This window comes from Fusarium poae, chromosome 1, assembly GCF_019609905.1.
Source record: "Fusarium poae strain DAOMC 252244 chromosome 1, whole genome shotgun sequence".
NCBI classification, from domain to species: domain Eukaryota; kingdom Fungi; phylum Ascomycota; class Sordariomycetes; order Hypocreales; family Nectriaceae; genus Fusarium; species Fusarium poae.
In genome coordinates this window covers 7,923,614-7,945,926 of record NC_058399.1, presented here as the reverse complement: position 1 = coordinate 7,945,926, position 22,313 = coordinate 7,923,614, and the positions used below count along the sequence as shown (strand labels likewise).

At 48.8% G+C, this 22,313-nt stretch overlaps 7 protein-coding genes across 7 annotated transcripts; 3 read left to right on the top strand and 4 right to left on the bottom strand.

The window, feature by feature from the left end:
• Positions 1-5: 5 nt before the first annotated feature.
• FPOAC1_002595 (uncharacterized protein) lies at positions 6-2,136 on the bottom strand (the record flags this gene model as incomplete). The annotated part of the gene is made up of 2 exons (XM_044847171.1): positions 6-22; positions 72-2,136. 2 exons carry the CDS (start codon positions 2,134-2,136, stop codon positions 6-8), a joined length of 2,082 nt encoding a protein of 693 aa, XP_044713087.1.
• A 953-nt stretch (positions 2,137-3,089) lies between these two features.
• Positions 3,090-4,934, bottom strand: FPOAC1_002594 (uncharacterized protein; the record flags this gene model as incomplete). Its single annotated transcript, XM_044847170.1, has 9 exons — positions 3,090-3,573; positions 3,624-3,855; positions 3,904-3,973; positions 4,028-4,113; positions 4,171-4,213; positions 4,268-4,412; positions 4,483-4,532; positions 4,602-4,679; positions 4,752-4,934. 9 exons carry the CDS (start codon positions 4,932-4,934, stop codon positions 3,090-3,092), a joined length of 1,371 nt encoding a protein of 456 aa, XP_044713086.1.
• A 1,384-nt stretch (positions 4,935-6,318) lies between these two features.
• Positions 6,319-7,529, top strand: FPOAC1_002593 (uncharacterized protein; the record flags this gene model as incomplete). The annotated part of the gene is made up of 4 exons (XM_044847169.1): positions 6,319-6,321; positions 6,396-6,478; positions 6,665-6,860; positions 7,041-7,529. 4 exons carry the CDS (start codon positions 6,319-6,321, stop codon positions 7,527-7,529), a joined length of 771 nt encoding a protein of 256 aa, XP_044713085.1.
• Positions 7,530-7,886: 357 nt separating this feature from the next.
• On the bottom strand, positions 7,887-8,612 carry NUO21 (NADH:ubiquinone oxidoreductase 21kD subunit; the record flags this gene model as incomplete). Its single annotated transcript, XM_044847168.1, has 3 exons — positions 7,887-8,196; positions 8,264-8,368; positions 8,434-8,612. 3 exons carry the CDS (start codon positions 8,610-8,612, stop codon positions 7,887-7,889), a joined length of 594 nt encoding a protein of 197 aa, XP_044713084.1.
• A 308-nt stretch (positions 8,613-8,920) lies between these two features.
• On the top strand, positions 8,921-9,599 carry FPOAC1_002591 (uncharacterized protein; the record flags this gene model as incomplete). The annotated part of the gene is made up of 5 exons (XM_044847167.1): positions 8,921-8,968; positions 9,055-9,069; positions 9,238-9,388; positions 9,450-9,515; positions 9,574-9,599. 5 exons carry the CDS (start codon positions 8,921-8,923, stop codon positions 9,597-9,599), a joined length of 306 nt encoding a protein of 101 aa, XP_044713083.1.
• A 1,400-nt stretch (positions 9,600-10,999) lies between these two features.
• FPOAC1_002590 (uncharacterized protein) lies at positions 11,000-14,812 on the top strand (the record flags this gene model as incomplete). Its single annotated transcript, XM_044847166.1, has 3 exons — positions 11,000-11,062; positions 11,218-11,710; positions 11,766-14,812. The coding sequence occupies 3 exons, from the start codon at positions 11,000-11,002 to the stop codon at positions 14,810-14,812; spliced, it is 3,603 nt and encodes a 1,200-aa protein (XP_044713082.1).
• Positions 14,813-16,611: 1,799 nt separating this feature from the next.
• FPOAC1_002589 (uncharacterized protein) lies at positions 16,612-16,890 on the bottom strand (the record flags this gene model as incomplete). The annotated part of the gene is made up of 1 exon (XM_044847165.1): positions 16,612-16,890. The coding sequence occupies one exon, from the start codon at positions 16,888-16,890 to the stop codon at positions 16,612-16,614; it is 279 nt and encodes a 92-aa protein (XP_044713081.1).
• Between the last annotated feature and the right edge of the window lie 5,423 nt (positions 16,891-22,313).

Here is a 22,313-nt window from a genome sequence, read left to right as displayed (position 1 = left end):
ATTGTTTAGAAACTCATAAGATCTATCCCGTGTTAGTGACCATTCGCAAAGATTAACAAAGAGATACGAACCTCGTCCGAAGAGACCTCGCTTGGTCCAATCCATAGCCATCAAGAGTCGTGTTCGCAGACTCACGCTCTGCGCAAAATAGACAGACCGCCAAGCATAGACGGCCCAAAGACCACCGGCGATGCTTCGACCTTCGCCCAAATCGAAAATAGCAGAGTTGCCAACATATGCAAGACTTCCAAGGTGCTTGTACTCGAACGCCTTGTAAACAGCTGCGTCGACGTCGCCATCGCGGATGTCGTTGGCGTCCAGGCCGTCGTGCAGGCGCGACATGCGGTTGAACTTTCGAGCCAGGTACTGTCCCTGCTGGTGAGCACGTTGAGCGGTCGCGGGCAAGGATGTGAGCTTGTTGTCGACGTTGCGAAGGAGTTGGGTCAACTCGTCAAAATCAAGTGTGCCTGACTTATCCTTGTCGAACTCCTTGAAGAGCCTGTCCACACGCTTAAGGTGTCCAACAGCCTGAGGGAATCGCTTCTTGACATCATCAGCGACACCGCGCCAATCAGCGAAGCTAAGCTGCAAAGTCTCAGGGTCCTTGCCTCGCTTCCAGGCTAGGGAACGAAGGAAAGTTACGACGTGGTCGGCGACATTGTTCTGAACAGTGGAACAATCACCGATGGCGTACACATCACCCATGGGTGAGCCGTTGAGACGGAGGTGAGTATCAGTCTCCAGAGCGTGTCGGTTTGTTTGACTCTTGCGCAACTTAGCAGCCAGGGTTTGGCAGAATTGAGTCTGTGAGACACCCGTGGACCAGAGACAGAAGCCAATAGGGAGTTCTTTGGTGATTGTTCCACCACCCTCTTGCTTTTGTGTAAAGATGATCTTGTCGGGGAGAACTTCCTTGACACGAGAGTTCGTCTGAACATCGACCTGATCACGGGCAAATCGGTCCTCGGCATATCGAGAAACAGTTTCGTCGTAAGTGTTGAGAATATGGCTACGGCTCTGAATAAGATGAACGGAGATCTCGTTTCGTAAAAGGCGAGGGAAATGTCGTGTTAGATCCTCGTTCAAAAGATCGAAAAGCTCTGCAGCAAACTCAACACCTGTAGGACCACCACCACTGACACAGAAAGAGAGCAAACGTTTGCGTTCCTCATCGGAACATGTAGGCAGGTTAGCTAACTCAAAGTTCTGAATGACCTGGTTTCGAATCTTGCGCGCATCGTTGATATCCTTAAGGAAGAAAGCATTTTCTAGACCCTTGACACCATGGGGGTTGGTTGTTGAACCAACTGCAATGACAAGCTTATCGTAGGGAACGTAGAATCTAATGTCTTTCCCGTTTGCGTCGACTTGCGAAACTTCGACCATTTTGTGGGAAAAGTCTACATCTTCGGCTTTGGCACGAATGAAGTGACCGTTAACGCGGCTTAGAATTCTTCGGATAGGCTCAACAAGCGATCGCAACTCGAGAGTGCCAACTGTTGCAGAGGGAAGCATGGGGGTGAAGAGGAAGTAGTTGGTTGGCGAGATGACTGTAACATGGTAGTCGTCGGGGTTCAACTCTTTGAGGAGTGCAACACCACCCCATCCACCACCGAGAATGACCAGCCGAGGCTTGTCCTTTAGACGACGGTGCTCTTCTGTATCATCGTCGTCGATGTATACTTCGGCAATTGGTAGGTTCTTTTCACCTCCACTGCGAGGCTGGAGGGCAATCTTTGAAACGTCGATATCGCTCTGGTTAGGATGTTCGAAGTATGTAGACGCATCATAGATAAAGAAGCCCACGACACCGACGCCAATGACAGATATGGAGATTCCGACCCAAGCTGCTGCACGATAGCAGAAGTTGAGAATCCATGACTTCCCTTGAGGCAGTGGCTTTCCGGAGAGATTACGCACAAAGAATTGGGAGGGCAATTGGCGTGTTGCTCGGCTGGTTACTGAGGAACCTTTGGTAATTGAAGGCGAAGCGCCTGTGAGCTTGACGAAATTTCGTGATTGCGAAGAGTAAAGCGGGCGAGGAGTGAGAGATGGCTTTATGCAACGAGAGCTGTTGATAGCTCTCGTTTGACCAGCGCGAGCCAGTCGCGCGGCCATCATAGTAGGCACGAGCATGGTTCTATGAAGTCGGGAGAACTAGATATGTAATTATTCGCTGTTGCAACGAGAAACAAAGATAAAGAGCGCTCAGACACAAAACGGTTGAAATGTTAAGAGAAGAAGCACTCAATGGAGTGTGCAAATTGGTAAAGAAGGACGAAACCGATAGAAAGAAGAGAGATTGCTATCTTCTGGTTTCGATGCTACTATTAAGTTAATTATTGTGTAATGCATTCAATGGAGCTTCCCGTTTACGGAGCTGTAAAACCAGGGACGGGAGGGAGGCATGCAGCAGCTGAAAGGTAGGTAGGTACCTCCACGATGGTTCAGCTACGTCATGGTTATAGGCCTGTCAATCATCGCCATTTAATTTCTTGGCGATCCATGGAAAATCGATGAGAGGTTACTCCACCACAATTCAAGTCTAGGAGCGAAGAGTATCATCATCAATATCATTTGTTTTTTTCGTCATTTGACATTGCATACACAAAATACAATGCGAATTGAGTGAATTCCAACTCATAAGTACCTGCTCAATCATGGACCGGATATGTCGGCTGCAATGTCATGACGCTTCGGCCGACATCGCGTCAAGCAATAAATAGTATCACCGAGTGGCTCCTCTTTTCCAAGATATGCTGTTAGCTGCGGGAGTACCGTCTCTTTTCATGGATTTCTGTTATCAATCCATTACAAGATGGGATGTCACATGGTGGATCTCGAGCCGTAACAGCTGACGTAGCAACACTTTATTCGTTTGTTTTTGTGCTTTACGGATGTTATGGCGTTTCAACCATCGGTTCAGTCAGTCATTCCAATGCCGACTTGACCACCAATCTTGACTGCAAACACTAGATTGATCCAATCCAGTAATCATTGTCGCAGTATGCTTTGAGCTCATCCTTTATGAAAAGATATATACTATACTATGTATGCATGCATGCAACAGCGTATCCGGCGGCACTAGACTAACAGCGGAAATACCTCTTCTCTACCCAGCGTTCCTGTTGGTAGTCGAGCATATTGCAAACCACCACGGTGATTTCTGGGAACACAGATGTCAATCTGTGAAGTCCAACCTTGCCTGCCGAGTATGTCGCCAGAACGATACGGTCCTGCTGCACGCCATGGTCAACCAAGACCTGTACCGCCATCAGAGCAGCACCACCGGTGGCCATTTGGGTATCGAGTAGCAAGACACTCTGCTGACTAGCAATATCGTCGGGAAGTCTCAAGTAGTGAAGTTCCGGCTCTCCTGTTGAATAGTCGGACTGGATGAGAAGTCGACCTGTTCGGCAGTCCGGAATGGTCTTTCGTAGCGCCGGCTCAAACGCTGACCCCCCTCGGAGTACAATAACGGCGCAGACCTCACCTGTTGGCACAAGGCCCTTGTATTCGTATCCTTGCGGCGTGATGATCTTCTTGGCCTCGAAATGAGCATTGTTAAGGGCCCTTGACTATGTTAGCAAGTCCTTCAATTTCACCTCCCACCGGTATCTTACTGTTCGATGATCAAGCTAGCAAGTCTGTCAAAGTAAAAGATGAAGTCCTCGGGATCCGTATCGATATCTTGAAGGATGGTGTTCATAAATTTGAGTTGTCGGGTGTCGTTCAGAACCACAACGCGATCAGACAGAGCAGAATCCTTACTCGCTGCCTCAAGTCGAGACAGAGCCTCTCGATGATGTCTTGACTTTTCAAACAACTTCTTTTCAACGAACTGAACCATCATTTCTACGAATGTAAGCCGCAAACCACCTCAAAGTGAAGGACAATGCTTACCAAGGGCTACTCTGTTCTCGATACCTCTCGGCACGATCAAATCAGCTACCTTGCGCTGCGGCTCCACGAACTATGGAGCTGTCAGTGAACTTGAAGTGATTCTGGCCAATTCAAGACAGTGTACCTTTTCAAAGTTGGGCTTGACAAACCCAAACCACTGCTTGATGATACCTTCGATATCTCGGCCACGTTCTCGTACATCGCGCACAACTATTCATGTTTGTTCAGCGATTAATTGATATCAACTACAATTTTGCCACGACTTACGTCTTCGTGATAGGCATGTGTCTGCATCTGCTTCACAATAGATCTAATCGATAGTCAGAACCCGACCATTTTACAAGTCGCAGTAGCTTGAACTTACACCCATATCAAGTAGCTCAATGACTCGAGGGTCATATAGAGCAAAGATACCCTCTAGGACGAGCACATGAGGCGAGTAGATGGACGTCGTGTGATCCAATCGTGCATGCTTTGCAAATGAATATACAGGGATCTCAGCACGCTTTCTGTAGGTATAATGAGACGTCAGTCGAGTTCTCTGGCGCCAATAATAAAACCGTCGGCAACCAAACATACCCAGCTTTCAGGTCCCTTAATTTCTCAACCAGAACATCAAAGTCGATGGCCTGTGTAAGTTGTCCATTAGTTACTGTATCGAGAGCTCATGTCTTCGCATGCAGAACAGAAAAGCATACATCGGGAGAGTCAAAGTCATGTTCATTGGCAAAAGCCATTTTGGACTGCTCGGGAGTCAAGGTCTTATAGAAAGAGTCCTAGACATATAATAAGCATAATGTTTTAACATATAAGATTTTTTAAGGGTTTCATGCCATGGATAAGATAACGACCCAGGGTAGATTCAGCTTCTTGACGATAGCCTGGGATAGAGTCGACTTGCCCGAGCCAGAGCTGCCTGCGACACCAATGATACTGACATCTGCCCAGGGAGGTGAATAGTAAGCTCGCTTCTGAACCGTGACATGGCTCTCGAGCCCGCCATTGATTTCAGGGATCGCAGAGGCGGACATTGCGGTGGGCTAGTTCTCGATGAGGTCACCGTCAACCTTGCGTTGGATATAAAATAAAAAGGACAAGAGGATTGGACAGGCAAAGGACCGAGAGTAGTTCGACCGAGAAGAATACAAAAAACTCTCCTCTTTCCGAAAACTAGCCCTGCAATGTCCACGAGCTGTACGAGCAGTCGGTGCCTTCAAACTTCGATTTGAGTGAGGGTTTGGCTCGCCCGTTCTTTGGTGGAGCAAATAAGCACGGCCCTGTCGCGTGTGTGGTCCACAAAGGGCCAAGAAGAAGCGGGAACAGAGACAGAGCTTCAGTGAAAAGCTCCAAGAGAAGCTATCAGGAGTTGTTGGCAAGAGAGAAAACTCGGTGTATAGCAGGTAGGTAGCTGTATGTATATATATATATGCAAGTAAAGCTGGCGGTTAAACTTGCGAAGCGAGAGTGTAAGAGGAACAATGAGCTAAGCCTAGGCCTTGGTCTCGTTTTGACGATCGACCTGACCTCTTCAGGGTTCTCCTCATATCTGGTATCTATCGAAAGACGGCGATGGCCGAAGGCGCATTACCTTCTCCGCACGATCCAAACTGCTACCGTACAAGAGATAAGCTAGGTCTAGTCCTTTAGCTCGATGCCATGGTGACCTCTGTTGAAGGTAATGTGGCTTGGCTTCAGACATTGGCTCTGGGTTAGGGTAGGTACCATGACCATGATGAAGAAGTGTGTGCTGGTAGGAACCTGATTATTCTATTGCTTCTCTTTTTTTCGACTATACCGAGGAAGTCAGAAGGATGCCACGTATGGTCGTCATGGGTATCACATCATGAGATGCAGCATCTGTATTAGTAGGAACCCGAGATTGATATTGACGAAACCAGTACGTGCACTGAAATGGATGGATGCTAAGCCGCGGCATCAACCGCCAACAAACTGCTCTGCCCTGTAACGTAGCTCCATCTCCAGGGACCAAGCCTCCCCCACCAACTGCATCCAGTCGCGTCTCTAGCGGGGCTGTCATGAATAGAGACCTGAGGCACAGAGGGCATGAGCTCAGCGGAGCTTTACGCGTTTGTGATTGGCTCTCAAACCCTGTTCTGAGTGACCCACGACTCGGGGCTTCTTTTCCTCCAGCCCCCAATCACCTTTTCTTCTCTTCCCATCTTCATCAAACTTTCTTCTTTTTCTTTTCTTTACAAACATCGCTCAGAACAATTTCTGCAAGCATTGTTCTGATCTTGACAAAAGATCCTCTCGGGCTTGATTCTCCAAGCGCTGAATCACCTGCAGCCTACAGTCGGCTATTGCTTCTCTATCGTACCGTCGATTAACAGTTCCTGTTCAAGCTTCGAATCGAAACGAGTTGTGACGAGACGTGGTCGGTATATTTGTTCAAAAATGGTGAGCTTTATTTGTCGGCAAGCCGAGCTTCAGCCCAAGCTTTGTGTAAAGCTGGGCGCTGACTCGAGAATCAGACGTCATCTGCTTCTACAGCTACTCCTCTGAGACCTCAACATGACTTTGAACTTCGTGTTGAAGAGGTCAAGGCCCCCAAAAGGTAAGATTCTATTCCTTCACTACCCCTTCACTACCATCGGTAAAATGATGAACGCACTATCAATGGGAATCTCTCCTAGCATATAATGCGGAAACACGATATCAATCTTCAATTTCTGAACTCACCACATCATACATCTCGTTCTTGCAGTTATGTTTAACCACAATTGCTAACGGTTTTCAACAGTGATATCAATGCATTGATTCTGGACTACCTCACCATGGAGGGATATCCAAACGCCGCAGCCAATTTTTCCAAAGAGGCCAATCTGGTCCCTCACCAGGAGACTCCTTCTATCATTGCCAGACAGGAAATACAGAATTGTATCCATAGCGGCAACATTCAAACAGCTATTGAAACATTAAATGATTTCGATCCAGAGGTAAGAATTTCCCCAGCAAGAATCACCATAATTGGGATGATTAGAACTCGAGTTTTACATGCACCACTCATAGAGCCTTCGGGCCTTTGATGAGAAACAACCACTTTTTTATGACCACTCTCTTTCTTCGCTCTTCATGTCACATACCCTTGAATGAACTGTCACTGACTCGACGAAAAGATCCTAGATGAAGACAAGGCACTGCATTTTTCTCTGCTACGACTTCAACTTGTCGAACTCATTCGTACCTGTAACATGCCTGGAGGCGATATTCGGCCTGCGCTTAAGTTTGCAACAGAACAACTGGGCCCCAGAGCACCCACAAACAGAAAGTTCCTTGGAGATCTAGAAAAGACGATGGCACTGCTCATGTTCCCATCGGACTCTCTTGAGCCAGAACTCGCAGCTCTGCTGAAGCCAGACCTGCGCCTAGAAGTAGCTGATAACGTTAACCGTGCCATTCTGGAGCGGCAATCCCAAAGACGCGAGTCGGCTATCCGCCAACTTGTGAGGATGCGCGTTTGGGCAGAGACTACTGCTCGCGACAAAGGCAAAAGCCTGCCCGAGTGCCTGGAGCTCGAGGGCCTGGAGCTCGGCTTGAACGTGCCTGGCCTCGGTAGACTGCCTTCCCAGGCACGAAACGGCCACGACCCCATGATTACAACGTGACTTTGATACTAGACCTAGAACTATGGTCGGGCTTGTCTTTGGTTAAGCGGTAGAGAATGTCGGCGTTATCGTAGCAGTTCCTAGTTTGGCGTTAAGGGTAATCATCAACATTGTGGTAAGGATAAGAATGAGAAACAGAACCAGGCCTGGCGTTTTGAAGCGACTTTGTAGTCGTATTCTAACGCATCGTGGACCCATAGTTCGGAAAGAAATGCCAATGAATCATCAATTCATCATATTGGTTCCCCATAATTGTGACTTCCAATTACAGCATATATCGAAGTTTAATGTTGAAACACAACGAAAATGAGTCTTTCAAACAGACATATTTACATGAGGGCGGACTGTCTAAGCCGTCTATTTCGTCCTGATATGCTTGAGCTTTCTGGCCGAGTACAGGAAGTTGTTGGCGTAGGCCTTGGGAGCAAACTTGCGAGAGTTGGGCTCCTGAACGAAGTATTCATAACCCTGCTTCTCAGCAAAGTGAATGGCGTCCTCCTTGCTTTCGAAGTTGATGTGAGTTCCTTGCATGAAATCACCCGAAGATTGCCAGCCTATCAGAGGGTTCTCCCATCGGTGTCCCTTGGGGAGAATGTCCCAGTCCATTCGCCAGCGCCGACCGCGCCAGTCACCGGACTGCGTAGCGGGCTTGGCCTCCTGGTAGATGCTATCGTCGCTGTTAGTTTCCTGGCATTTTCTGGGCGACATCGGATTTTCATATGGTGTTGACGAACCGAACTGTTCGGGCCTGGAGCTCAATGGGAGCGCCTGAGATAACGGCTGCAGGAAGGATCTCTTCGCTGCCATCCTGGACCGATCGAGGGACGGGGGTGTAGGTGCTGGCGGTCAGTCAGCACTCAAATTCCATCTTGTCAATTTCCAATCGCGTGTCGAGAAGTCGTACGAGGTAGCCTTGTCAGCCTGGATGTTGTAATCGGGCTCGTTGGAAACGGGACCCGTGATGGTACCAGTGGCCGAGGTGATGTTGCTCTGGAATCTTCGGGGAGCGGCGGAGAGAGCGACTCGAGGAACAACGGCGCTTCGCAGCATACGAGCCGCACTCTGGGATCGGAGGGCGGCCATTATTGCAAGGCTTCGGCTTTCAATTGACGTTGTGGGCGTGACGTTTCTATAATGAATGATGGTGGGCTGCGGCGATATTCTGAGGTTGAAGCAAGCTTGAACAGCGAGTTGCTGATTGGGTGGAGCGGATCAGTAGTTTCGCCGAGTCGTGGAACGAGTGCTTTTCGGCAAGAATCTGGGCGGGACCAAATCCATCTCGACAGAACCTCACTCTCCAGCCTTTTAATTGAGCGTCATTCAGACTCTCGACGGACCAACGCGGCAATTGACCAATTCCCGAGTCTTGAACCCTTCGAAAAACCGACATCATGAGCTTCGTCACCCGCCGAGCGCTCTCGACGCTCATTCCTCCCAAGGTGAGAGAGAGCCCCTTCGGTTATGGGCGCAAACGCCCGGTGCTCCGATTGATTCCGTTGCTAACATTGGGTTTCCAAAAAAATAGGTCGCTTCTCCCAAGGTACGCAACACACGATGATTATTCTCTACATTGGTTCTCGAATTCGATCCCGACGACTCCTAGATGGATGAGATATGATGTGGGCTTTTTATTGGACGATCGATCGATGCGAGGGAAAACTCACCATGATGGAGATTTGGAAGGCTGACCGAGTTCGATTCACCACAGGCCATTGGCGCCGCTCCTGATGCCATCCGCATGCAGCGTGTCGTCAGTTTCTACGAGAAGCTTCCTCGAGGTGCCGCCCCCGAGGTCAAGGCTAAGGGTCTCCTCGGCCGATACCAGGCCAAGCACTTCGGCAAGAACCCTACTGCCAAGCGTACGAACACCCCATCTCGAGACAGACATGATTTACGGGTTCTGACATTATTCTTATACAGCCATCATTCACCTGATTGTCTTCCTTGTCGGTATTGGTTACGCCCAGAACTACTACTTCCATCTCCGTAAGCATTACCATGGAAAAGTGAAAGGAGATTTCGTCTTCTAACAAGAATTATCTAGGTCACCACAAGAACAACGCTCACTAAGCAATGACTTTTTGATACCTTGGACGGATCGTTGTGTGAAAGGGAGCGGGGATCGTGTACATATAAACTCCGGAAACTTCGCGGTCGAATACGCGCCTTAGCTTCCCTATGTATCTCTAACAAGCAAGTGAAGTGACACTACTATCACGTTTTGGTTATCTGCTGGTCCGCTTTTGATTTTTACAGCTGTGTTCATGCCTAATAGCGAAAGTTTCCGCCGTGTAATGGGCTGGTGCTATATCATTAAGCATTTTGGCACTGATTGCTATGCTCTTTTCTTCTTTCACAGACACAGGAAATGTTCAGACATAGACTCGTCTTCAGGTGAATGAGATGAAGAAAATCTTTGGCTCTTATGTTTAGGTTCCATCTCATCATGATCATTTACGAGAACAGCTAAATGACGTTAATGAAATACATCACCAGGTTTTGACATCCTCAGTTGCAATCTGAGAAGAGCATGTGCCAGGTCGGCTTGAGTTTGACAACTATGCTATATGACGTATAATGTGTGCCTACGAGGTGTGCACTAGTTAGAAGGGTAGATAAAGTTGAGTACCACCGATTTTATGCGTGACAGTTGTAGTTGATTCTGGAGCTAGAGCTTGATTGTCTTACCCTCAAGCAACGATATAATTGAGTCAGGCAAACAAGTGTGCTATGGTAACACCTTCTGGCTCTGACTATAATTCACAATTGAACTTGCTGATTAACGACTGAACTAATCTGACTCTTCCTGGTCAGATTGAGTAACCTATAGAGTCATATGGCCCATTTATTTATTCAGACATGGCAGCCTTGAATAAGCCTAAGCTTCAGGGCCTTACAGCTGGCAGCTGTGACAGCCCTGTCATGGATGGGCTGGCTGCCAGGGACCGGGAACCTGAACCTAGGGGACCTGACGGATTAACGGGGCGTGCTGGCCAATACCAGTCCCTACCATTCCGGCGCTAAGCCCAATCTAGCCCCCCATCGTGCTGAAAACTGGCCGTCCCTCTACCTTCCACATCACAACGCCTTCAGCCGCAGTTACTCCGGATACCTACATCGAAACCTCACCTTACAGCTGGTAACTGACACGCCCTGCAGTCCAGTGATCCTCCCTCATCATACTTCTCTCCCCACGAGTCTCGGATCGAGCACCATTCTAGCTATTTTATGCCCGAACGACGACCGGCTCTTTAATACGCAATATTTCCCCTCGTCTCCCCCGCAACTCGACAAACATCTCTCACCCTCCCCGCCCCGCGGTGACCTGTCGCAGCTGATCTTGACTTTGAGAAACGACATTTTGTCCACCCCTTAAACGCTAGTCCGACCGAAATATAAGGAGACTAGGCGGAGAAACTCATTTTGAGGGCTTCTTTCGCTTACTACACGACCGGCGCATTCCACGACGTATGATGGCAACAGAGGCTGCCGTTGACAAAGCTGCCGATGCCACTGCCTCTCAGTCCCAGCCTGTATGTTTCATCTTCACTTTTTATTGTTCGGGCACTTCCTTAAGTTGGGTTTCGGAACGGTTTTCCAAACTTTAGTTCTTTTTTTCCCATTCAATCGTACAACTGAGCTGTAGCAGCTACGGAGCCTTTACTAACCTACATCCTCATGAACTTAGGCGCCCGACGCTCACAATGTCGATCCCGTCCGCTCGAATTTGAATGGCAGTGCCGGCAACGATGATATTGAGAACAAGCATATTACGAGTGTCGAAGATCAGCTCACTTCCGCCGACGCCAGTGCCAGTGGAGGGTCGGATACGGAGACATCGCGTGCAGATGGTTCAAAGAGCAAGGATGAAGACAAAGGGCATGGCCGCGCAGGCTCAACAGTTAAGAAACCCGCCACGTTCAAGGCTGTCTCTGTCAACAAGACCTTCCTTGCAACGAAGGCTGCTGCCAATAGCGCTTCAGCTAAGGTCACCGAGAAACAGCCTACTGGTTCCAGCACTCCCCCGACAAGCTCGGCGACACTCTCTTCCTCGCGACCTCGACTTATAGCCAAGACAGGCAGCAGCACGCGCGACTCATCACCTCGGTTCTCCGGAGGCGTTAATGGAGGAAAACCTGGTAGTGCGCCGGATGCAAGTGCGGTTTGGAACAAAAACCGACGTATGTGCCTTCCGACAACTGGCTTTACCCTTGGATTTACTAACTGATATGTTAGCTGTGCCTCCCCCGGAACCTAAGAAGTTAACTGATGAGGAGCTGAAGAAGTATGGCATCCATATGGCCAGTCGGTTAAACGAAGATGATGCTCAAGGACAAAACAAATGGGCGGACATTGACGACGATGACGACGATTGGGCCCCTGAAGCCATCACCTGGGGTGATGGCACGAAGACGACCCTGCCTCACCCAGATGAACATCCTCCCCCACCACCCTCCGACAGTGGTTCTGTTGCATCAAAAGGAAAGGCCCTCGACAAACCACGATCTCCAGCGCCTCCCATTTCTGTGAGCTCCCCATTAACAAAATCGAGCAATCTTGCCCAGGGCAAGGGACTTGTATTGAAGAGTGGTTCTCAAGACAAGCCCACTCTCGTCGCCAAACCTCCGGCACCTCCGGTACCAGTAAAGTCTCCATGGGCAACTTTACCACCCGTCGAAAAAGCTTCACCGATTCCGGAACCTGCCACTCTTGCTAGACAGCCATTCAACAAGGGCATGACGCCGCCTCCTCCCAAGGAAATCGCAGCCGATGATTTCAGCCGACACGCATGGAGAGACGGTGCATCCCATGGAAACCGGGAGTTGTATAACTCTCATTCTGGGCGTTATGAGCCCGTGCAAGATAATCGACGTGGTTCGATGAGAATGGAGCAGCACCCTAGGAACCACCCGTCCCTGTTACAACGACCACCCCAGCCGGATTACCCAGCCGAGCCTTCTGGTGCGTTCCAAACCAGTAGAGCCACCCAGGAACCTCCTTTTGGTAGACGACGAGGATCTTCTAATGTCAGTGGTGGAAGTGGCTCGTTTATGCAACGTGTGAACAAGGGGGGCGACGGTTCGCTCCCTCCACCAGAACAACACGATGTTCGTAGGCCGTCCTTTGTGGGCTCTGTTGATAGCCCTGTGTCACCCGGCCTCTCAGCTTCGGCGCATGGTCCGTCAAGGGGTCAGCATCAGTCTAATTGGATGCCTCCCCGCGCATCTCCTAGCCCTGCTGTTGCACAACCCCACCATAATGAGCCTCTCCCAGAGCAAGTCGCTGGACCACCACCTCCAGTTCACCCTGGCGGTGATGACGTTGAATACCAGAGAAAGCTTATGCGAGAGCGTAATCAGTTGGCTAGAAAGCGAAAACAAGAGGAAGAAGCTCGTGAGGAAGCCGAGCGCAGAGAGCGCATCCAAAAGAAATTAGATGCCATGGGACCTGCGCCAGAGAAGAAGACAGAGAAGAAGGAGTCTGCAGACAAGTCCAACGACATTTCGCATCCTACACATATTCAACAGCGAGAGAGCCCTGGAGCCCCGAACCAGACTCCTGCAGTGCAAAATGATGGCGATCATTCGGCTACTCATGAGCGACCACAAGATTCTGAAAGCCAAATAACGGATTCGTCTCAAGGTCAGGGAGCTGCCCCCAGGCGTGTATCTCATAGTCAAGAAGCCAAGCCCACCGAGCTTTGGGGAGCAGCTGCAACCTCACGACAGGACCGAGCCGTTTCGACATGGGGTACCGGATCACAGCCAGTGGCCCGAAATGTCTGGGGCTCCCCTAATAATGACAGAGGCCTCGGTAATGGTACTTTCAGCACGGATATCGGACGTCTGCCTTTGGACAACCGCCCGACTTCTCAAGGAGGCAAGGGGCCGTCACCTATTGCTCCTCCTAATGTTGCCCAGCAGCCTTCACAAGCTCGACAGCCCCCGGCTCCTATCGGTTCTGGACCTGCGCGATATGGTTCTGGTCCCCGTCCCACTCCAGCATCCGATGTGGCGAACAAATGGATCAACGCTGTTGGTGAAAATGATAAGAAGATGAGCGCCAGTCGACTAGCAGACAAAGTTGAGCGTGATCGTCAACTTGCTGAGCGCGGTCTGACCCTCGAGGATACCCAACCTGTTATTAAGGACACCTGGCGTCAAGTCCACGCTCCCGGCGATGGTACACGACGATCCATCGGCCATCAAGATGCACAGCCCGTAGGTCCATGGAGGACTGCTGGCGATGAAGCAACAGAGGACTTGAATAATGTTATAGTGGCTGGCGGCGCAATTGGCACAGGAGCGACTTCTCAAGGCCGTGCTTCGCGATTCTTCCCAACAAGGGACCCTTATGACAGGATCAATGAAAACGAGCCATCGCGCTCGAAATCACCAACTCCTCCCCCGCCCACTATGGAAGGTCATCCAGCTTACGAGGGTAATGCGCAGAGACCTCATGTGTCACTCCCTCCCCCTCAGCCAGTAGTAAGACTGCCGCCATCCATGACGGCCTCGCAACCTCCTGCAAGTCGTGTGCAATTCGGCTGGGCCCATCCACCTACCTTTAAGGATGTTGTACGGGGCCCTGTCAGCCCCAATCGTCTCCCCCTGTCAACTGGCGAGTCTTCTCAGGAGAAATGGCAGAATCGAATCAACAGCTTGCTCGGAAGCTCGAGATCACCACCTCAACGATCTATTGGCGTTGATCCTGCAAGTAAGAGCGCTTTGGACCAGGTCGCCCACCATGACTCTGCTACAGTTTCGCTGCCCGGAAACGGCGCCCCAACTCACTCCACTAAGGGTAGACCGTTATCTATCACCAAGCCCATGGCTGAAGAGTGTTTTGAAGAACAGGAAATGGGATCCCTTCCCCAGATTCGACTACCGCACAAGGCCCCCGAGGCCGCTTGGCAGCCAGCATTGGCACAGAACAAGCCTTTACCAAAGAAATTTGCGGTTCAGCCAACTGCTATGGAACCATACTACTTTGCTGCCGAAGTAGTCGGTGGCGGCAATGCTATGAGAATTCGTTTGCCAGAAATGAAGGACACCAAAATTGTCACTGTCCCTTTCTCCGCGACTAGAGGCGGTCGAGGCTCGTCAACCCGGGGCGGTCCTAGGAGTCGAGCCTCTGGTTACGAGCGACGAGGAGGTAAACGAGATGTGTCAAGTTCGCGAGGGGAGCATCCTACATCAACACCAAGCCGAGGAGGCCGTGGTAGCTACCGTGGACGAGGCTCCGATTGGGGCCGCAACAACTCTGCCTCACTGACTGCTTAGGAATGCAGCACAAGCTGGAGGAGGCCATTGAGATGACTTGCATAATCAATATCACATCAAGTTGATTGTATCACATAACACGCATGGGCAGAGCATTCTGCGTTTACCCTTTATCTGCCGATGCCTGGGCGTGTTTACTCAGTACATATCCACACTCGCAGATCACCAGTCGATGCCTTTCCCCGGAACGAGCTTCGCATATAGCATCTGCGCGGCCATACACTGCATGCAGGCTCCTTTCATCGTGTTGGCACTTGTTATTTTTACGTTTAGGCCAAGCACCCGACACTCCCATTTCGACTTCTTTTTTCTCTCCCTTTATAGCAAACAGCGGTCTGTTCGTTCACGCTGACAGCATACTTGGACGAAGCTTTTAATGGAACGATAAGAGCGCAGCAAAACTGTGGTTTCACAACCCCTTTAAATGGTGACAACCACTACTATCACTACTTACTACCTACAATAACCCAACCAAACAAATCAACACGCGCCATGTTCTCAATGATAGGAGACGGCGTCTGAGTAACAGAAATACAAATGACCTGCCTCTGCCTTAGGTCGGGACTGGGATTTCGCGATAATTGACGTGATGAGGTTTACTTTTTTTGTTCATTTCACTTTTTTGCATTCTTGTACGATGGAGCTGGATCAGATGCAGCACAAGCCCTGGAAACCAGAAACAGCCATGATGGACTTATGGAGCGACTCATGACGGATGGATGACAAGGATAGGAGTTTCTACGCGTTGACTGAGTCAACGGGTACGTATGAGGCTTGTCAAAGAAATGAGTGATCAATCATACAAATTCAGCGGATGACAAGTGCCAAAGAGTTTAGTGACTGTGTATGCTGTGTAGTAACTTGTAAGCAGATAACAACGGGGATATCCATCGGTTCCCCATCTTTGCCTTGGCCGTCAATCTGCCTCGTGCACTGAGCGACGCTGTCCATAGTAATTCACGAAGTAGTAATTAACGATCTAGTCGATCATCAAATGGAGCGAAGCTCGGCAAGGTGAACGATCAGTGCAATTATGTAAAGGCGAATGGTAGCTTAGTTTACACTGGTGACGATTAGCGCATACCCGCCATTAGATTCGGTATTAGAACAGTCGAAATGCTACCTAATGGATACCAGGAGAGTGTTATCATATGGTAGGTACTCGAAGCCAGTAACATGTATAGCATGGCTGGCTAAGTTGTTGTTTGGGGTTGTCATCCTTATGAATGCATTCACAGATTCCCGGAAGCTTACAATAAGGGGGCACATAGGGGTAGTAACTAATTGACAACATTGGTCATCTAGTTTTCATCTCTTATTCACTTTAGTATACCTGCCATATACTATACCAAGACTCACAAGCACGATCTTCCCCCTTGAGCAGTGTCAAACGATGGCGAACTCATGGAATGTCTGGAGTCAGATTACAGTAGTCACTCAAAAACTTGCGGACTCTCCGATGGCAACCTCAGAGTCGTGCTTGTCTGTCCACGGCAGTATCTGAGGTATGAGGAACATAGAGAAAGCTGCCAAACAACTTACGCCCCGTGTCAAGCATGGGACTACGGCTTCATTACGGCAAAGTCGAGACAACTGCAGAGGGAAATGCACATGTATCAAAGTATCACACTACTCTGGTCTCCCAAAGGCCATCACAAGACTCAAGATGAAGTATCAACGAATACAATACAGCACAGACCTCACCGCCAAAGAGCCTCATTAAATATAGTATCTCAGTATGCATCCAGAATCGACGAATAAGCGACAGACAGATCTGTAACATATGCACACCACTTGCATTACATTCCATGAGTGTCTTGCCTCAATTCATCGGGTCCTAAGTCGTTGTGTTCGAGACTCATGACTTTACGAGCGGTGAAGATCCTGATGAGTCTCATGAGCAAAACAAGAGTCACCACGTCTGTGAAGAAGATGCAATTATCTCTGATTTCGGAAGCTGGATGCAGCACTGCGGTAGCATCGCTCACTGGAGCAGGAGGAAAAGATGGGGTTATACCTCGAATGTGCATATATGCATCTGCAATTGCATTGTAGGCAGGCGTCCTAAAAGGGTCCATTCGGTGATTGTGCGCATGTGATGAATTGGTCAAGATGAGGCCATAGAAGGAACAGGATGCCCTCCATTGTGTTGTTGAGATGGCGGTGAGCAGCGGACCTACAATACTACGCATATAATGATGCCCAATCATAGATGCGGACGCGCCATGTCTCACAAGAGGTTAGATTTGCGAAGATTAATTCTGGAGAGGAGGGGGACACCTTCATTTGCATGAGGCAAAGTGATGCACATGATGCTTGTACTATGAGTGAGTGAGTGGGTAGGGAACTAGGATTGAGATGAGCTGACGAGGGTATTCCAAAGTTGGGGACCTGAGAAGCAACGGTCATGCCCAATTGAGAAGTGTAAGCAAACCAACACGGCTCCGGCAGGCAGGGCAGGGAAGGGAGACGAGATGCAAGTCTTAGCCATGGGGATGCAGCCTCATTTTTTTTGTAGATCAGGGCAGATCGAACATTGCATTTTGGGGTCCATGCGTGCAGTAGTAATGATACAGAGATTCAGAGGTACGTGTGCAGTTACTGTTGATATAGGGAGTGAAATGAAGCGATGTTGGACGTGGTATGTATCATGACAGCGTCGTATCATGTATGCATGCGCTGTAAACTTCAGCACAGTTGACAAGACATACAAAGATGAACTGCATATAGATAGTCTCTCATCTCAATGGTAACTTATCACAAGTGCACTGCAGTCCAGTTCAGTCCAGTCCAGTTCAGTCCAGTCCAGTCCCGATCTTGACTTAGCAGAGACCCCGGTTGACACTCCCGTGTCTCACTTATTGTGTAGAGACGAGACGGCGCTCACAAGGCAAGACAAGACAAAAGGAGAACGGACAGAAGGGACAAATTAGTCCCAATGCCAAGGTCCCCTCGGCCTCATTTCCTCCATCCCCGGTATCTATATCCGTAACCTCACCTTGGATGCGCGGCATGGATACTTGAATATGCAGTCGGCTTAAAACAGAAATGCCCCCAAAGAGACAATGCACAACGGGAAAGGAAGGGAAAAGTTGACTAAAAACTTGACCCTAGACCAGACCACATGGCTTCTAGTACTCTCTAGTCTTTAGTTTTCTAGGGGAGGGGGCCTCTCCAGTGAAAAAAGAGGCGCCTCACCTGAGCCATCCCAACCCAGCCTTGTCAGTCCGTCAAAGCGCATAGCGTCCGGTGGGAGTAGTTCAAAAGATGACCTACCCAATGATATACGATGCGATATATTATCGGGCATTAGCTTCCCTGACTTGCTCACTAAAACAAAAAGAGAAAACAATTACTTCCAGGCTTAAATCCCCCCTCTCCTTGACTACCTAACTAACTAAACCTTGAAAGGGAGAGAGATCGTCGTCTTACCCCACGCCCCATCTCCATCTCATCCGGTAATATCCATGACAAGTTCGACCTTGTATGCAGACCATAATAGTTAACTTATCCAGAAACATGTCTATTGGTTCTTTTGCTTCAACTTTGCTTTTTCGAAATATGGCGAAACTGCGATATTTGCTTTTTCTGCGAGGGCGCTCAGGCCGCCCGCCTTTTCGAGTTCACCTCAGTTTCCATTCCAGTTTCCGAAAATATATGGATTTACTGTATGTGTTGACTCGTGTATAATGTCGGTCTGGAAAGTTGCCGTGTCAGTACCTGATTCGTACCATCCCATCTCTTGATACGATAGACGTTTAGTTTGGACTATCTATGTTTGAAAGCACAGTATCCGTGTTCTTGTTTGTAGACATACGAAGTCATCCCTGGTATAGAGTACTTACAGGTTCTAAGGCTGAGGATCGTCCATGATCAACGGAACTAGGTTCTGGAGTTGTTATCACGGCCCAATGGTCAACTGTAGTTGTCATTGTCTACATATGATGATTACAGGAAACTGCAGCTCTTACGAGCAGCTAGCTAGCCTTACAGATTCTAGAATATCATCTTCGCCTTGTATTCCCGTGTCAATGCGTGTCAGAAACCTTGTCTACGGCTTCAGCCCTTTGAAAATAACAAACGCAGTTAGCGACAAGACGATGTGGATAAATCTGCCCCTATCGTGTTCTCAAAGTTAAAGAAGCAGATAACTTTCCGGACGTAACTCTCCGTTATGTTTGTGTTGTAGTACGTACGATTGCGATAGCCACGAAGTCTATCGCAGCTCAGCTTACTACCTAGTTTGAAACTGCCATCAAATAACGGCTCTCTAGCGGTTTACGGTGCTCTCATCAGTCCTTGATATGCACAGAGTCTACCTCTAAGATGGCAATAATTTCATCATTTATGTTGTAGACTAGGAGATCTACAAGATTACCGAGGAACAAAACTTGAGTGCTTTTGATATGCAAGTGTCTCGTCCAGACTTTATCTGGGTACAGTTTCAGATCATGTCTTTCTCCAAATTCGCAAGCTTCAATACGTCATTTGGAGAGGGTCCCTGTTTTGGAAGTGCACAAGTATGTAAGTATGTATGTAGAGTAAATGCACGACACTTGGAGTAGGTGTGTATGATTTGCTTTTTGTTCTTTGTTGTTACGGTGTGAGAGATCCTTGTCAGCAGCCTCACTCCCTGCAAAGATGCCCAGCTTAATACAGCTATTAATGTCGGTAATATTCGACACATCAGAATGATACATTGCTGGTCCCGGCGATCCATTACATAGCCATGCGATAATGAACGTTTTGGTGGTTCGTGAGAAAATCATTGGTCTTTAACATTATTGGTCCATGAACGCGACTTGTAGTTGAGCGTGTCGCTAGTACAACAGGGATCGACCTGTCGATACGTAGATTTACTTCGGGCTTATGGAGCTAGGGACTATCGAACTCAGCTGAAGCATAAAATGGATAGATCAGATGAGATCAGATCAGATCATTGCTGCCATGTTGTCCGGGTCCCCGTCGGTGTTGAAGCTTCGTCATCAAGGATGTGTTATCAACCAGTATGAGGCGGAGAGGCTGCATATCTGATGAACCAGGGCCTTGAGTCTACAGTTCAATGACAATCTGGGCAAAGTACCTGAAGACTACCTAGTCTAACTATTTGGTCTAGCCAGTCCCAGGTCTGCGGTCGCGCAAGCTTATTCCTTGTTAGCGGCTGCAAGGAGGCACTGTACCGATACGTTCTTGAGTCCTATTCGCTCGTTATCTGCGTACATACAACTATTTTCTCTATTGTCGGTAAGGGGAGCAATTAGAGATAATTATGTCAATTAGCGGTTGGGGTGTAAAGACTACAATAATGAAAGTTTGAGTGTATGAATGGAATGGAATGGCCAACGCCGAACTGGAAGCACTCCCCTTCGGGTTTGTGCAACAGATCTCAATCTCTTCACCTTTTGTGCAATACATACACACGGTACAACGTGAAGCACCTGCTGCGTGACCGTGTTATTTAGGTACCTAGGTAGGTAGCAGGGGCGTGTATTCTATTCTACTCTGCATCGTAGCACTGAGTAGCGAGTTTCTGCGGGCGGATAGATACAGTTACATGGAGAGCAGAACTGTAGAGTACAGTGCAGTGAAGAAAGCTAGGATCTGAATCTTGGAAATCATTCATCGCCCCTCCACGGGATGCTACATGTATATTGCATGTACAACCAATCAATTTGTCCCCGGCATGGCCGATCATAGAAAGGTACGGATACAGTGAATGCCCACTTCTGTCCACTTCTACTTCTTTTCTTTTTCCTTGGCCGACTGAATTGCGGGTTGGAAGCTCACCGAGGAGGAGAAGTTCGGGGGGTAGAACCCTTGCCGTTTAGTGCGCTGTACAGCTCGGCCAGGTCAGGTCAGGTCAGGTCAGGTCAGGTCAGGTCAGGCAGGTCAAGACTGTTGCTAAAGTTCCATTAGTACCTAGGTATGGACCGAATCGAGCCGCGTTGAAACTCCAAAATACAGGTAGTCAGTGGTTTCACCACCGTTGTCATTCGCCATTTATTACTGCTGTGCAAGGTTAATATTGGGGCAGTATCTCACTCTCATGCACGCGTAGGTCGGTAGCACAGGACTCGAGCTTTAGGTCCAGGGTAAGATGGGAAGAAATACACAACATGTCAGACGATTTGTTTTGCTGCCATATGCTACCTACTACTCAGTGGGAAGTGGTAGAGATGAAAGTAAACCTGAAATAGGTAGATTCCGTTATTGCACCTTCCAATTGATACCTAAGTACAGAATTGAGAAGGAAGGCACACTGAACGCAAACGGACAAAGTGGAGAATGGCCTCTTTTGCCTCAACCGTAAACTTGACCACCACCGACATCAATCCATTTACAACAACAAAAAATCATGTCTAAACTCTCCAAAACGCGTCATTAGTCGACCATTGAAGATCAAATCGACAACTCAATACATCACCAGTGGTAAAATAGTCGCAAACGCGTCCCTAAACGGGTCTAATAGCGAACTTCGACTCTTCAGCAAAAACTCATCACTTCATCACCATCGTGGCCATTGACAGATTCGACTACCCCAATCACCCCTTGTTGATTAGAATGAGGATATTCGTCTGGGATTCTGCACCGGCATCAGCCTGCAACGCTGGTAATACGTCAACCATGTCGTCCCATTGGCAGCTTCACCGACACAAGCACACACTTCTTTAGAGGCGCAGCTCTGTGAGACCACATCCACGCTGTCCAGAACGAGGGATGCCGTGCGATAGGACAGGAAAAGGCGACGTTAGGGAATGTGCCAGATCTGTAATGTGCGATGTGCGATGCTTGTGCAACACGGCCTGCATGATCTCAGAGAACCACCAACCTCATCGGCGCCAGCTCTCGCTCGCTTGTTTTCCGCCTGCAATGCACCTATCCTGCTCAATTCGTTGCCCCAAGATTACGACAGCTCAAAAACGTGAGGCTTTTGTCACTCTCCGAAAACCATCCACGTTACTCTGGTGTGCCGACACTCAGCTCACTAGACACGCTTTTTGCTTTTTTCTCGGGTAAGAAGCTCAAACATGGTAACAAGATTTTAAACTTACCGGTAGCAGGATATCACATAAACTGTTCCACTATACTGTACACCTGTCTCAGTCTACTTGCTCAGGCTTTCTACGTGGTGTTGTTGTGATCCCCTTCGGCCTGAACCGAGCAGCTGTGACAAACAATAGCAAAAAAGTCATGAGAGACCACTTTGCAACACCATTCACACAGGCCTTACTATTGTCTACGCTCAGACCAAGAAGACGAGATTCCTCTAACCCTGACCGAACGCACAACATAATTCTCTTCACAGGCCCCATATCATCGAAGCAGAGCCACAGAAGCGATGCGCGCGGTCAAACATTGTTTGGCCTGTTTCATGTTCCACTGCAATTCGCAGCTGATACTCAAATAACCTCTGTTCGAGTTTGTTGCAGCAAGCCTATACTGTCGCAGAATGAGCCATGGCGGCCAATGTCTGATACCAACGGCTTGACTTGATTGTTTC